The following is a 16,635-nucleotide window of genomic DNA, read 5'->3' on the forward strand; positions in this document are numbered from 1 at the left end:
GAGACATAATACCCAACACCCACAACTTAAAGGAGGAGAGGCTTATTTTGGCTCACAGTTTTTGTAGAAGCTTCAGTCCATAGTTGGCCACTTCAAGGCAGAACAGCATGTCATAGGGGTGAGGCAGAGGAGAGTTGTTGACATCATGATTAATAGGAAGCAGAGAGTGCAGGTTGGGGTGGGCTCTTCAAGGATACATCCCCAGTGACTCTCTTCCTTCGATCAGGCTCCATCTCCCAATATCACATTTGGCTATGAACTCCAGTGGATGAGTCTACTGATTGTTATCACATGCCCCTCCTGATTGTTATCACATCCCCCTCCTAATCCAATCACTTTCCAAAAACCTCACCTTTGAGCACATAAGGCTTTGGGGGGCTATCTAGATATAAACTATAATGCCAATATTACTGTGACCAGAAGTTCTCTGTATCAGTAGCAATGTACAGTCAAAACACTATTTTTAACTTATTTCTCTTAAAATTTTTTAAACTGACACATAAAATTTGTACATATTAATAATATTAATAGAGTACCATTTAAAATACTGTATTTTTAAGTAATATGAAGTAACTTTTCTTGTGTGGCTATGCCATCAATTTGATTTATAGTTAAAGTTTTTGTTTCAAAATTCTTTTTTCCCCTCAATATTTCAAGACTACCGTTTCCTCTTTGTTTTTATTATTTAAAACATATTATTCTAAAGTAAAAACTTAAATTTTTCCAAAAAATTCAAATAAATTATCTTTAATGTTTCTTTTTGTAAAGTCTAATCTGTTGCCTGTTTCTAAATACTGGATTAGTGGGCTTTTCCTCTTCATTTTAGTATATGTGCTGCTGAAATGAGCACTCCTCTTTTTTTTTTTTTTTTTTTTTTGTACTGGGGCTTGAACTCAGGACCTTGCGCTTGTGAGGCAGGCAGTGGAGCCACTGAGCTAAATCCCTGGCATCCTCTTTATTTTTAAGACATGCTTATGTATGTGGATATTAGTCCTTTGTATTACATTTCAAATATACTTTACCAGATGGTCAGATGTCTTTTTACTTTACGATTTTTTTTTTGTCAAGCAAAGTTTTTTTATACATTAATTAATTCTGGATTTTAAATCATAAAAGCCCTTCCTCTACTCCCTAGTCATAAAGCAATTCACCCTGTGTTTTCTTTAAGTATTTCTAAGATTTCAACTTTTACACTTAAAGTTCTAATCTGTTTGGAATTTATCATAGTATGTGGTGTATTAGACCCAATTTTATTTTATTTTTCCATATACCTGTGAAATGTCCTACTGTTCTGCCTTCTTATAATAGTAAAGAAAAACAGGCCTAAAAATAAAGAAAAGAAGGGTAAAGATATTCTTTTGTTTACTGGTATAAAAAATCACTATAAAGGTAGGAAATGTGAAGATGATAAAGAGGAAGAAAAGAGGAAACACCAAGAGCAAATGGTGTGCCAACATTGAGAAGGAAGATACATTTTGCCTGATGACGGAGCCATCATTGTACGTCTGAATTGGGCTGCAAAAAGTGGCAATTTTGATTGTAGCAGCATGTCTTTGAGTGTCCTTTTCGATTACAGATTAGAGGATAATAAAGAACATTCATTTGAGGTTTCATTGTTTGCAGAACTTTTCAGTGCAATGCTTCAAAGAGATTCTGGTGTGAGAAAATACAAATCATTACTGTCTCTTCCTGAGAAAGAGGACAAAAAAGAAAAGCATAAGAAAAGCAAAAAAAATGAGAGAAAAGATAAGAAAGAAGAAAGAGATGGTGAAACTGATGAACCAAATCCCAAATGGAGAAAATCAGGAGATGATAAAGATAAAAAAGATAAATATGAAAGGAAGAAAGAAGATAAAAGAAAAGATGATTCTAGGGGCCAGGGATTTAGCTCAGTGGCACCGCCCCTACCTAGCAAGCTGAATGTCCTGAGTTTGATCCCTGGTACGCCCCCCTCCAAAAAAAAGATGATTCTAAAGATGACGATGAAACTGAAGAAGATAATAATCAAGATGAATATAACCCAGTGAAAGCAGAAGAAGCTGAGGATGATGAGGATGATGGGAATGAGGAACAAATGAACAATCGAGATGACAAAACAGATATCAACAGATATTGCAAGGAGAAACCATCTAAAGATAAGGAAAAAGAAAAGACTCAGATGATCACAATTAACAGGGATCTCTTAATGGTCTTTGTTTATTTTGATCAAAGCCATTGTGATTACCTTCTTTCAAAAGATTTGGAAGAAATGCTCTGTACTCTTGGACTGCATCTTTCTCAAGCTCAGGTAAAGAAACTTCTTAATAATTAGTACTCCGTGAATGTTGCTTTTATTGGAAATTAACCGATACTTCGAAAGATGAAGAAAGTCATGAAGAGTCTGAATCATTGCAGGAAGATATGCTAGGCAACAGGTTGTTACTTTCAACACGAACAGTAAAACAGGAGTTAAAGGATGTAAGAGAAAATGTAGGACTTATTGTGTATAATGGTAGATGTAGGAAGTCTCTTGCAAAAATTGGAAAAGAGTCAAAAAGTAAGAGCTGAAGTAGAACAGAAGCTACAATTACTAGAAGAAAAAAACAGATAAAGATGAAAAAAACTATTAAATTTGGAAATTTCCAACAAAAACCTCTCTGGTGAACTCAGAGAAGTTAAAAAGGATCTTAGGTACAAGAAAACTTAAAGGTTTCCAAAAACATGAATTTGCAATTTGAAAACCCACTGAATAAGACAAGCAGAAACTTATCTACAGTAATGGATGAAATCCACACTGTTCTCAAGAAGGATAATATAAAAAATGAAGCCAAAAATAAAAAATCCAAGGAGAATAGTCCAAGTGTATGATGAAATTCGTGTGGTGATGAGAAGTGATGTTAAATAATGCAATATATAAAAAATCATGATACAAGAATGTTTGGTGGTGATGCTGTTTGAGTTTAGCAGTATAAATGTTAGTTCAAATGACATATAAAGTTTTGGGCCGAGGATTTAGCTCAGTGGTTCCAGTGCCTGCCTTGCAAGCGCAAGGTCCTGAGTTCGATCGCTGGTACCAAAAAAAAAAAAAAAAAGACATATAAAGTTTTATGAATGTGAGTCTGCTTTTGAAAATTGCTTGTAATTTCTAGTGTTCATGTTTATTAAAAACTCCTTGAGTGAAATAATTTTGCATTGCAAAATGTTTTAGGATGAATTTTATTATAGTTTTAACCCCAGTAAAATTCATCAGTTTAATTGATAGTAAAAGAAAAATCATCATCAAGATACAATGTTTAAAAAAATGCAAGAGCAGAAAATGTGTAGTTTATATCACCATTTGTATAATAAAGGTGGGGGGGTAAAAGAATTGTATTTGCATGTTAGAAAAACGAAGACAAACCACATATTCATACTAGGATATTAGATTTATAGCAGAGATGATACTGAGAAGCAGTGGGAGAAGGATAATAAACTGTTCTGAGTTAATTAGATAGTCATATAGAAAATAATTAATATTGGCTCCTACCTCATACAGACCCTATTCAGATTTTCTTAATTAGTTCAGTAAAATATATAGTAAAAGAAAATTCAAGATTATGCTTGAGTTTAGTCATCATTATCTCTTTAATTTTCTTTCATCTGAAATTGATCTGGAGTTTCTCTTTGTATTCCATGAATATTGACTTTTTTTAAGAGTTCAGGTCAGTTATTTTGTAGAATGGTCTTTGTTTTTGTCCAGTATTTCCTCGCAGTTAGACTCAGGTTATAAAGTTTTGGCAGAAATGCCACAAATTAATGTTCTGTTATTTTTAGTGCATCATATAAAGATTCACATGATGTTGACTTGTCTTGTTATAATAATAATTGATCATTTGGCTAAGGAGGTATCTGCCAAATTTTTCCACTATAAAGTTGTTATTTTACCCTTTGTAATTAGTAAATTAGTAAGTATCTTGTGGGGAGACATTTTGAGGATGGAGATATATGAACATCTCCTGCTATAACTCAGACAACAATAAAACTGTGGGGAGGGTATTTTGTGTTTATAGGCAAACTTAGCAAGCTATGAGTATTTTGCATGTTAGAGTAAGGAAAAATAACTTTTCTTGATGTCACCCAGCATTTTTCTTTTCTAATTGGACTTTAAAACTCAAGGAAATGATGGTGTAGAAATAAATTATTAGAATACTTAACTCTGTGAGGCTGAAAGATGTTTATCAAACAAAACATATCTAAGCTTAATATTGGTGAATTAAAAGTTTAAAGTACAGACATAGGTACTTTACTTTCCATAATACTGACTGGTGGCTTGTGTCATTTTCAAACCCTGAGATTTAATAATCATTAGGATAGTAGTAAGTGCTGTAAACCATTTATCCAGAGTTTATCTTATTCTGGGTATTTTTTAATGCTTTGCATAGGTATTGGTTATAAACTTGAATCTTAATCATCTCCAATAAATCCTCTCCTTTCTTTCCCTCTCCTCTTCCTTATCCTCTCTCTCTTTTCCCTTCCCCTCCTCTTTTCTTTTTTTTTTTTTGCATGTGGGTCTCCAATTGCTCCAGCACCTTTTGTTGAAAAGCCTATCTTTTTTTCCATTGTATTGCCTTTGCTCCTTTATCAAAGATGAGCTGACCACTCTGATTCATTGATCTATTTATTCTTTCACCAATACTGTTCTGTCTTGATTTGCCTTAAATCTTCAAGCTGAGTAGTGTCAGTCCTCCAGTTTTGTCTTTTCTGCTAACATTTTTTTGTTAACTATTCTGGGTCTTTATCTTTCCATATAAATTTTAGAATCATTTTGCTGGTACCCACAAAATAATTTTTTAGGGTTTTGATTGGGATTGCATTGAATTTATAGTTCAACTATGAAGATCTGACATTTTGATAATATTGAATCTCACTGAAAACAAATATGTAATGTCTCTTTATTCATTTAATTCTTTGATTTCATTCAGAGCTTTGTAGTTTTCCTTGTATAGCTCTTATACATATTTTGCTGGATTCATACCTATGTATATCAGTTTAGGGGATGCTGATATAAATGTTACTGTGTTTTTAATTTCAAACTCTACTTGTCCATTGCCAATATATAAGAAAGTGATTGACTTTTATTTAATAATCTTGTCCTGCATCCTTGCTATAATCTCTTATGAGTTTCAGGAGTTGGGAGTCATTTCTTTCAGATTTACTACATAGATAATAATGTCATCTGTGAACAAAGACATTTTTTGTTTCCCCCCAGTATCTACATCTCTTGTTCATCTTTTTATTAAATTAGCTAGTACTTTGAGTATGATTTTGAAAAGGAGTGTGGGGGGATAGCCTTACCTTGTTCATGATCTCAATGGAGATGAGTATGTAGTTTTAAATATTCAGCATTTTAAAAGATAAGTATCTTTTAAATGGCTATAAGCCTGTAATCAAATTTGTGGTTCATTTTAATACAGAGATCACCCAGCCATTCATTCATTCCGATTATATGCCTACCATGTGCTAGGAAGGGTCCATCCCTATGTCCTTACAGTGCTTATTTTTATCTTACTGATCAACTAGCACTAAGTTACTGTTTTGTTATTTTGATATTTTATTTTACAATATTTAGAGTATACAAAAATATTTAAGAAAATGAAAAAATCAGAAATTTTTTATTACATACATGGTAATTACTGTTAACATTTTTAGACATTATCTTTTTTGATACATATATTATGAATTTTAAAATACTATTTGAGTAATACTAAGTTTCAAATCTGCTTTTTAAATTAACACGACAACTAAACTCTTATTTCTGGTTTCTTGTTGTTAACCATTTAAATTGTTTCTGCTTTTCTACCAAAATATATTATGACATGTCAGATATAATCCCAGAACTACAAAAGAGCATCCATATACCATAGAGATGACAGCACATACATGTTTTAAATTTTTAATGTTTTATTTGATAAATATTGAGTGTCAGGCTCTGTGTAAATAGTGCAAAATGGCTTTCAGAAAGACTATATGTTTATAAACTTTCACTGGCAGTGTAAGCATGTCTTCATTCCTCTAAATCTTGCACTTAAACATTTTTTTGTTAATATAAAAATAGTATCTCAAAGTAATAGAAATTTATTTGATTTGTGATGAAGTTCAGTATTTTTTGTATTAGCTATTTGTATATGCTGTTTATGAATTATATTTTCAGGGCCTCTGTCCATTTTTCTGTTGGTATCTAACTTTTTAAAGTTATCTGAATAATTTTTATGGTATGAAATACTCTGTTGAATTTTATTGTGTCATAGTTGCTGAAAAATTTCCTCAAAATATGTTTGCCCTTTAACTTTATAATCACTTTTCTTGACATATTAAAGTTGAGAAATCTTATGCACTCAAGTTAATCAGGCCTTGTATTTTTTTCTGTTAATTTCATATGTAGAATACTCATCCTTTTTAAGGTCTGATTTTTTTTAATAACCAATATTACAGTGTATTCACAGTCTTAAGATTTGTAGCATCTATATTTTCTTCTTAGAGTTTTCTTATGAGGTGATTTTTTTTTAAAAATTTACTTGAAATTTATTTTCACCTGAATATAAAATTTTTATTTGTAAGTAGCCAGCTAATTTTAAATCCCACTTATTAAAACTAAGCACTTGTATTTTGGTAGTCTTTCAGAACGTGTTCTTAGTATGAAAAGACAGGGAGCATTAGAGCCTTAAGGAACAACAGTGTTTTTAGGTTGTTCAGAGGAAGAAGAAGCTGAGAAGAAGAGTAATCAGAGAGGTAGAAAGGAACTTGGGGAGAGTTTCACAAAAGCCAAGAGAATTTTCTAGGCTATACTGTTCAACTGTACCTAAAGTCAAGGTAAGGGTCAGTAAGATAAGGATTTAAAATGTTCAGTAAATTTTGTAATTAAGAAATTATTGTTGATCATATGGAAAATTAATTCTGTAGGGGATTTGTATAATAGAAATGGTGCCCCTCTACTTTTTTCTTCCTTTTCTTTTCTCCCCCTCTTCTCTGTCTCCCTCCTCCTTTCCTTTCCTTTGCTTTGCTTTCCTTTCCTTCTCTCCCTTCTTTTTCTCCTTCCCTCCCTCCCTATTTCTTTCCTTCCTTCCCCCTTTCTTTTTCCCTTCTCTCTCTTTTTTTCTTTTCTTTTTCTTTTTAAATTTTCTCTTCTTTCTTTTCAGAACTTTGGGCTTGTAAAGAGGAGAGAAGCTTAGACTTGAGAGACAATAGTAGGATTCATAGCCTTGGAGAGGAAGACAACACTATACTAAGGGATATTTGGAGAAATTCAAAGAGCTGTCTTCCTTTGGCAGTCATTAGTTTTATTAGCAGCAAGGATTGATTTATTCATCAACATGTCCATTGACTGGTGTATTGTTAGTGATCCACAAATATTTGTTAAATGAATAATTTTTGCTCATCCCATCTCTAATCAGAAGTGTATCATCCAAATGTAACCAATTCTGGAAGTTTAACATTTATTTTTGTTGTCTGACATTAAAAATTATGCCTGCAATAAGAAAATATATGATCTTCTAGGGCTAGGGGTTCTCACACTTGCCTTGCATATGAGACACCCTGGGTTGAATTTCTAGCATGAAAAAAACCTTTTAACTGTCTAAATGCTTTTTAAAAATTATTTTAAGATAAACTTACTTAATTATAATATATTCTATGTGGGTTTTTTTTGGTACTGGGGATCGAACTCAGGTCCTTGCACTTGCGAGGCAGGCAGTGGAACCACTGAGCTAAATCCCCAGCCCCTATTCTGTGTTTTTTAATAGTACTATTCATTCCTAAGGCTATCTACTTTGTCTTTTAAATTCTGCCTTGGTTATTAGTACCCTTTTTTTTTTAAACTTTGCATATATAAGAGATTTTATTTGAATTTTATGTTAGCCATAAAGTGGGAACATCTTTTTAATAAGTGATATTAACCAGGCTTTTCACTGTGACTTGTTTTGTGAACTGTACCTGTTTTTATAGTATGAACTTTTTTATTCCTTAGTGCGTGAGAGTGTCCTATGAGCCTCCTTATTTGTATAGTGAAGTTAATTTTCTTACGTTTCATTTAATGCTTCATTTAATTTCTGTAATTTAAAAGATCAGAAAGACTCATAATCAAGTTAACATATCCTACCAATTTACTTTGGTAAGACAATGAGGTTTCTGTGTCAGAGTCTCAATTTAGAAAAAGGAAAACATATGAGTCCAAAAATTATATTCTTTGGCAACAAATAAAACCTTCAACTTTTTTTGACATTTTTTTAAGGTGAATTTCTATTTCATAGACATATATGAAATATAAAATGAACTCTAAAATATATACAATATTATCTAAAGTGACTGTGCATTCTTCTTTTAGGTTGGGAAATGAAGAACATCAGCCTGAAGTTCCGATTCTTTATCACGATGTAACATCCCTTTTGCTCATCCAGATCTTAATGATGCCACAACCCTTACGCAAAGGTATGGCTTTATAACTCAGGTACTTAGATTAGGTACCACATATTATAACTAATCTAGAGATTGTAGGAACAGGTACAACATTCAGTTTGATGGGAATTTTTTTTGGTGAAAAATAGCATTTTTTTTCTATTAGTGTATGATAATCATATCCAAGAAGATGGCAGTGAAATAAAGGTACCTTTTAAAAACCTTCATTCTTTTCAGCTTTTTAGTTAACAAGAGCCAATGACATGGGGAAGACAATTGAAAACCTTTGTGTTAAAAAATTGAAATAATACATACGAAAATTTGAACAGTAGAACAAACTGTCAGCATTAATGACTTAACCCTATCTACATGCATAGATATTTCAATATAATAGTACTTACAAGTCTATTAAAAATGTGATGCCCTCTAATTTTAAACTAGTGTTAAAATTGTGACATATTAAATGCATTAATATTATATTACCAAAATTTTAATTGTTGCTGTATAATCTTCTAGTTTTCATTTGGAGACATTTAAAATATTCTGTCAGTCAGTGGTTCTGCCGCCTGCTTTGCAAGCACAAGGTCCTGAGTTCTATCCCCAGTACCAAAAAAAAAAAATTTTGTCAGATAATTAAATTTTTCATTATTGGAAAACTTTGTTTTTGTTTTTCTATTATAAGTTTACAATAGAATAAACATCTATGGGGACAGGGATTTAGCTCAGTAGTTCTGGCACCTGCATCGCAAGCACAAGGTCTTGAGTTCGATCTCTGATACCAAAACAAAACAAAATCTATGGATTTATAAAGGCATTGTTCCTGGGGAAGACATTCTTTATATGTACTTCAGCTTGATCATTTGATAAAACATTTACCTAATGGTTTGAAATGATCATTTAAATACAGAAAAATTACAATGTTTTGTAAATTATAATCTGTAGAGTAAAATAATGTCATTAATAAGCAAACATTTTACTTTTATAAGCAATATGAACTTTGAATTAGTATTTTTTTAATTGTACAGTTGATACAATGTAAAATTTACTCTTTATACAATTATAAGGTATACAATTGCAGTGACATTTAGTACAGTCACAATATTGTGCAAACATCGCCATTATCTAGTTGTAGGACATTTTCCTCAGCTTCAAAGAAACTATACTCATGAAGCAGCTGTTAAATGTTTCTTTGTTCCTCTAACTCTCAGATATTTTTTAATATTACTTCTTTCGGGATTTGCCTGAGTATACAGATTTAATTATTTATATTTGTAGACTTTTAAAATCTATATCTGTCAACCCCATTGAAATTAATCTCTTTGCAAAATCAGTTTCAAATTCTTTAGGTTTTTTTGTGTTACATTGGTTAGTATTCCTTAGTTTGGGGAAACTGTTGGCCTGAGTGTCAAATTGGTTTACTCTTAATTGTGCTCTTTTAATTATATTAGTCCTATTTTGAAATATAAAAAGTCCCATCCCACCACTCCCAGCCCAGAGGTAGAGGCTTCTGAGCCACCATTCCACTGCTCCTGGCCCAGAGGAAGGGGCTTCCAGGCTGCTGTCTGTCCTGCTGCTCCCAGCCCAGAGGTAGTAACTTCTGATCCACCGTCCCACTGCTCCTGGGCCAGAGGAAGGGGCTTCTGGGCCACCATCGAGCCTGCCACCCCTGGCCCAGAGGAAGGGGCTTATGGGCCACCGTCTGTCCCGCCACTCCCAGCCCAGAGGAAAGGGCTTTTGGGCCGCAATCTGTCCTGCCACTCCCAGCCCAGAGGAAGGGGCTTCTGAGCCACTGTCCCACCTCTCCCAGCTCAGAGGAGGTGAGTTCCCCCCCACACCCATGTCAAAATGAGAAGACATGTAAATAAGTCTCAAAACCAGACTTCCAGATCACCTAGAGCAACCCCAAAGGGAAATGAGATGGAACACTCTGATACTCAACCACATGGACCCACTGAACTGGCAACAAAAGAGGATCTGGAAAAAATGAAATCAGAAATAATTTCTCAGATAACAGCAGAGATTGTGCTCGTAGTACAAGACATGATTAATAAATCTAGAGAGGAGCTCAGGAACATGATGGAATCCCAACATAGGAAACAAATGGAATCCATAAAACAGATGCAAACAGATTTCCAGGAGATGAAAAACTCCACTGAAAGTCTACACAGCAGAATGAGCCAATGTGAGGACAGAATTTCAGATATAGAAGATAAGATTGCAATTAATGACCAGGAAAAGAAAAATTGCTTCAAAATTGTACGGGAACATAAGAAATAAATCCAGCAGCTGCTAGACGATGCAAAGAAGAATAACATAAGACTGATTGGAGTCAAAGAAGAAACAGGAGAGAGTGCAGATGACATAAAAAAACTGTTCACAGAAGGGATGGTAGAAACCTTCCCAAGCAGGAGAAAAGAGCTTGACATACAGATAAGTGAGGCATATAGGACTCCAAATAGCCTTGATCAAAAAAAAAAAATCTACACATAGGCATATAATAGTTAGGATTCCAGAAATCCAACAGAAGAACAAAGTTCTCCAAGCAGTTAGAGAAAAGAAACAAATCACATACAAAGGAAAGCCCATCAGAATCACAACAGACTTCTCAACACAAACCATCCAGGCAAGAAGAGCTTGGAGTGACATATTCTAAACCCTAAAAGAAAACAGCCTCCAACCCAGATTGATGTACCCTGCAAAATTATCTTTCAAAATTGATGGAGAAATAAGATAATTTCATGACAAAGAGCACCTTAGGAACTTCGTGAATACCAAACCAGCACTCCAAAAAATTTTACACAATATCCTAGGGACAGACATTGAGGATCACAACCCCAGGAAGCAAAGCACAATGAACCCATCTGGCATGACAAGAAATTAAATGTAAAGGGGGAGAACCCAACAAAAAGAAAAAGTCATGACAATGATAAGTCAGTACATTTCAGTTATAACCATCAATGTTAATGGTATATTCATCAATCAAAAGAAATAGACTGGCAGAATGGGTCCAGAAGCAAAATCCAACAATATGCTGCATACAAGAAACACACTTCATTCAAAAGGAAACTCACAGACTGAAAATTAAAAGGTGGAAAACAATACTCTATGTGACGGGAACCTGAAAAAAAGCAGGAGTAGCTATCCTCTTTACAGATCAAGTAGATTTCAAACCCACACTGATTAAGAGAGACAAAGAAGGGACACTACATCCTTGTAAAGGGAAGAATCCAAGAGGAAGAGATCACAATCATAAATATCTATGCACGAAACCATAGTGCACCCAACTATATAAAACAAATACTAATGAACATGAAAAGTCATATATACACTAATACAATTATAGTGGGGGACCTCAATACCCCACTGTCACAAATAGATCAACTAGACAAAAAATAAGTAATGAAATACTAGAACTCAATCAAACTCTCGAACAAATGAACTTAACAGATGTTTACAGAGTCTTCCACCCCACAAAATCAGAATACACATTCTTCTCAGCTGCACATGGGTCATTCTCCAATATAGACCACATACTCACACACAGAACATGTTTAAGTAAGTGCAAAGGAATTGAAGTTATCCCCTGTATATTATCAGACCATAGTGCGATGAAATTGGAGATCCATAACAAAAGAAACTCAAAAAATTTCATAAACACATGGAAATTGAACAACACACTTCTAAATAACCAATGAATCACAGAGGAAATTAAAGAAGAAATCAGACATTTCCTTCAATTAAATGACAGTGACAGTACAACATATTGGAATCTGTGGGACACAACGAAAGCAGTCTTACAAGGGAAATTCATGCCGTGAATACACATATTAGGAAAACAGAGCAAGCCCAATTAAACAACCTGATGCTGAACCTCAAGCTTCTAGAAAGAGAAGAGCAGGACAAACCCAAAGCTCATACAAGGGAGGAGATTATAAAGATCAGAGCAGAAATCAATGCAATGGAGACTAAGAAAACAATACAGAACAAATCATTGAAGCCAAGGGTTGGTTCTTTGAAAGAATCAACAAAATTGACAAACTCTTAGCCAACCTTAGCAAAAAAAAGGAAAGAAAAGGCCCAAATCCATGCAATTAAGAATGAAAAGGGTGAAACTGCAACAGACCCAGCAGAAATCCAGAGGATCATCAATACCTACTTCCAGAACCTATACGCCAATAAGACGGAAAACACAGAAGAAATGGACAGATTCCTAGGCACGTATGAATTGCCAAAGTTGAATGAAGAAGACCTAAAAATTCTAAACAACCCAATATCAACCAATGAAATTGAAAACATAATAAAAAAACTTATCACCTAAGAAAAGTGCAGGCCCTTATACTTCACTGCTGAATTCTACAAGACGTTTAGAGAGGAACTACTGCCACTACTGTTTAAACTCTTCAATGAAATTGAAAGGGAAGCAATACTACCAAGTTCATTCCTGGAAGCAAGCATCACCTTGATCCCCAAAGCAGAGAAAGACCCAACCGAAAAGGAGAACTATAGGCCAATCTCACTCATGAACATAGATGCAAAAATCCTTACTAAGATACTGGCAAATAGAATGCAGAAGATCATCAAGAAGATCATACACCCTGACCAAGTGGGATTCATCCTAGGGATGCAGGGATGGTTCAACATACACAAATCAATCAATGTAATACACTATATCAATAGAGCCAAGGACAAAAACCATATGATTATCTCCATAGACACAGACATGATACTGTATATAGAAGACCCCCAAGAACTCCTCCAAAAGTCTTCTAGACTTAATAACCAAATTCAGTCAAGTAGCTGGTTATAAGGTCAACACAGAAAAATCAATAGCTTTCCTCTACACAAATGACAAACTCACTGAGAGAGAAATAGGGCAAATAATTCCTTTCATAGTAGCATCCAAAAAACTGAAATACCCAGGAATCAACCTAATGAAAGAAATCAAAGACCTCTTCTCTGAAAATTGTGGCACTCTGAAAAGAGAGATTGAAGATGATATCAGAAAATGGACAGACATCCCCTGCTCCTGGGTAGGAAGAATCAATGTAGTGAAAATGGCCATACTTCCAAAACTGCTGTATAGATTCATTGCGATTCCAATTGAGATCCCAGCAGCATGCTTCACGGACCTTGAGAAAACAGTCCAAAAATTCATTTGGAACAAGAAGAGACCCAGAATAGCAAAAGCAATTCTAGGAAACAGAGACAACCCCCAATGTGAAACTATACTACAAAGCTACTGTGATAAAAACAACATGGTACTGGCAAAGAAACAGACCTGAGGACCAGTGGAACAGATTAGAAGATGCAGAAACAATGCCAGACACACTCAGCCATCTCATCTTTGATAAAGGAGCCAAACACCCTCACTGGAGGAAAGATAGCCTCTTTAATAAATGGTGCTGAAAAAATTGGGCTTCAACTTGCCAAAGATTAAAACTGGACCTATCTCTCTCACCATGCACTAAACTAAAATCGAAATGGATTAAAGATCTAAATATTAAAATAGATACGCTGAACCACATCTTTTTGAAACTCAGTTGTCCAATTTAGACTGTTTTGAGGATTGAATGAGACATTAGAGAAAAATTTTAAGTTATTAAGTAAATATAAATGTTAATTATAGTCATGAAGCTGTAATTTATTAAGTACTTAATATGTTCCAGAAGTGCCACCCACTTTATATATTGTTATTACTATTTTGTATTGCTGTAGTTTTCATTGAATTCTGAAACTCAACTAGTGACCTAAATATTAGGATTTCTTTTTTAACTTGATCTGTATTGATCTATATCGTGTTTTATAGTATACTATTCTTGGTAAGATCTTTCTCATATTAGAGGTCAGTGATGTGTTGGTTTTAAACACAAACTCACAAACATTGACCTGCAACCAATGAGGGTATTTGCCAATGTTCCATAGTGGCTTGAACTCTCCAGTCTTTTGAAAGAGAGCACACTTTCTACTCTGCTAAGTGCTTTAAATTTACATTCTGTGGATGTATAGAAGAACTTTGGTTTCATAATTTCACATCTACTGGGGAGCAAATATAGCATTATACTTTTAATTTATTAACTAAGTGTTGAACAAAAACAAATTACATGTGCAAGGAAAGGCATATATTTGTGAAATTATCTTGTGTACAATATGTCTATATTCCAAGGAAATAATGATGTCTTTTTTCTCTTGTAGAACACTTTACCTGCATTGTGAAGGTGCTTTTTACCCTACTGTACACACAGGCTCTGGCAGCACTTTCAGTTAAATGCAGTGAGGAAGATAGGTCAGCCTGGAAACATGTGGGAACTCTCAAAAAGGTTAGTCTCTTTTCTGAGTTTGTCATTTAGTGGCTTGGGGAACTCATTTAAATTGAGGATATGAGTGAATGAGAGTAGGTGTTTGAAAGGCAAAATGAGTTCATGGTATAGTTCATGGTATTTTAATTGAAAATTGAGTTCTTTCCAGCTAAAAAAAAATTAAACATGTTTCCTTGCACAATTAGGCCTTCTTCATGTCTCTAAAAATTTGGCATTTATCTCTTTAAATTTGGGCAGTTTTCATTGCAAGCCTTATACTTAGAGAAGTTATAAACATTGTGCCATTTCAGTGAACATAGTGATAAAATGTCTGCAAGCTTACCTATTTTATTTATAAGTCATTTTTCTCTTCTTTTTTGTATCTAATCCCCAGTCACCATCCAAAGGTGGCTTTTTGGCTCACCAGTTCTTTTTTTTTATTGGTACTGGGGATTGAACCCAGGGCCTTGTGCATGCTGGGCAGGCACTCTTAAGCCTTCATCATTTCTAAATTTAAAATTTCTAGGGGCCAGGGGTTTAGCTTAGTGGTTCCACCACCTGCCTCGCAAGCACAAAGTCCCGAGTTTGGTCCCCAGTATGGTCCCCAGTATAAAAAAAAAAAATTCTAGCTGTCTCTTTATTATGCCTTTTTTCCCCTTGTTTTTAGCTGATTCTTGGATAATTTTGCCTTCTATGGTTATCTTTATTTTTCTGTGATTTTTTAATTTTTTCTGAATGCTATCTAATCTGATATAAATGCATTTGTGATAAAAACCCTACAAAAAATTGGAATAGATGGTCTCTACCTCAAACTGATAGAAGCCATCTATGAAAAACCAACAGCCAATATCATACTAAATGGAAAAAACTGAAATCCTTCACACTAAAATCAGGAACAAGACAAGGATGTCCACTATTACCACTCTTGTTCAATATAGTTCTGGAAACATTAGCCATGGCAATTAGACAAGAGAAAGAAATAAAAGGAATAAAGATAGGTAATGAAGAAGTCAAATTGTCATTATTTGCAGATGACATGATACTCTATATAGAAGACCCCCAAGAACTCCACCAAAAGTCAATGCATGTTGGATTCTGTCAAATGCTTTTTCTGTGTCTATCTAATCTGATATTTGGATTATTAGTATTAAAATAGAATTCTAATCAATAATTAATTAGTAATAAAATAGAATTCTAATCTTATATTGTGTCACTGTTTAAATGTTTCCTTAGTATGTTGTCTGATCATGAAAAATTATACGCTTAAAACTTGTTGATATAATTTGGTTCTAAATATTCATTTAAGAATTTGCTAAAATGAGAACTTGATAGAATTAAACAATTGTAAATCTGTGATGGAAGGAACATGCTGTAATTTAATTTAGGTAACTGTTATGACAGGTTTCTTTCTCAAATTCATAATTGGTAGCTGCATTTAAAAACATGTAATAGTGTACTATGAGCCATGTTCTTATCAGAACATAAATTAGAATTATATCAGCCTATAACCAAATAAATACTTTAGTGAATGCGAACAAAAATTATGATGGTTGTTTTACCACGTTATTAGCTTTTTCTACAGTAGATCTAAACATTTAGATACATAACAGTGAATAATAGCAATGGGTATATTTATGATTAATGAAATATATCATTGTGGCTTCTGTAAGTACTTAGATTTCTACACAGTTCATTCCTCCTTTTCCTTCCATTTTTGTTTTAGTTATTTACTTTTTTAAAAATCCCCTTTCCCTTATCTACCTTTATTTAGCAAATCTCACTGTATTATTCCATCGTCATAATTCATTATGTTTAGGTATGGTCATTCTAGTGAAAATTTATTTGCCATATTTACTCTGACTTAGAGCAATAAAAATATAGGTACTGGGCCGAGGATTTAGCTCAGTGGTTCCCTCACCTGCCTTACAAG

General features: G+C 33.8%; 1 protein-coding gene and 1 pseudogene across 8 annotated transcripts in view; both read left to right on the top strand.

The window, feature by feature from the left end:
* Nucleotides 1-16,635, top strand: part of Ubr3 (ubiquitin protein ligase E3 component n-recognin 3) — a 217,801-nt gene that overhangs the window by 176,253 nt on the left and 24,913 nt on the right. For all 7 annotated transcript variants that reach the window (XM_087200088.1, XM_087200084.1, XM_087200107.1 and 4 more), the window contains 2 exons: nt 8,339-8,442; nt 14,602-14,726. In XM_087200088.1, coding sequence (XP_087056214.1) covers nt 8,339-8,442; nt 14,602-14,726 — 229 coding nt within the window. The remainder of the gene's footprint in view (nt 1-8,338; nt 8,443-14,601; nt 14,727-16,635) is intronic.
* On the top strand, nt 1,405-8,329 carry LOC147829953 (cell division cycle and apoptosis regulator protein 1 pseudogene; annotated as a pseudogene). The gene is made up of 3 exons (XR_015445609.1): nt 1,405-1,499; nt 1,577-1,658; nt 1,913-8,329. The product of XR_015445609.1 is annotated as a cell division cycle and apoptosis regulator protein 1 pseudogene (transcript).

The sequence above is a fragment of the Heterocephalus glaber genome, unplaced genomic scaffold (genome assembly GCF_053883595.1).
Source record: "Heterocephalus glaber isolate CG9 unplaced genomic scaffold, H.glaber_assembly_v1.0 deba00000347, whole genome shotgun sequence".
Classification (NCBI taxonomy): domain Eukaryota; kingdom Metazoa; phylum Chordata; class Mammalia; order Rodentia; family Bathyergidae; genus Heterocephalus; species Heterocephalus glaber.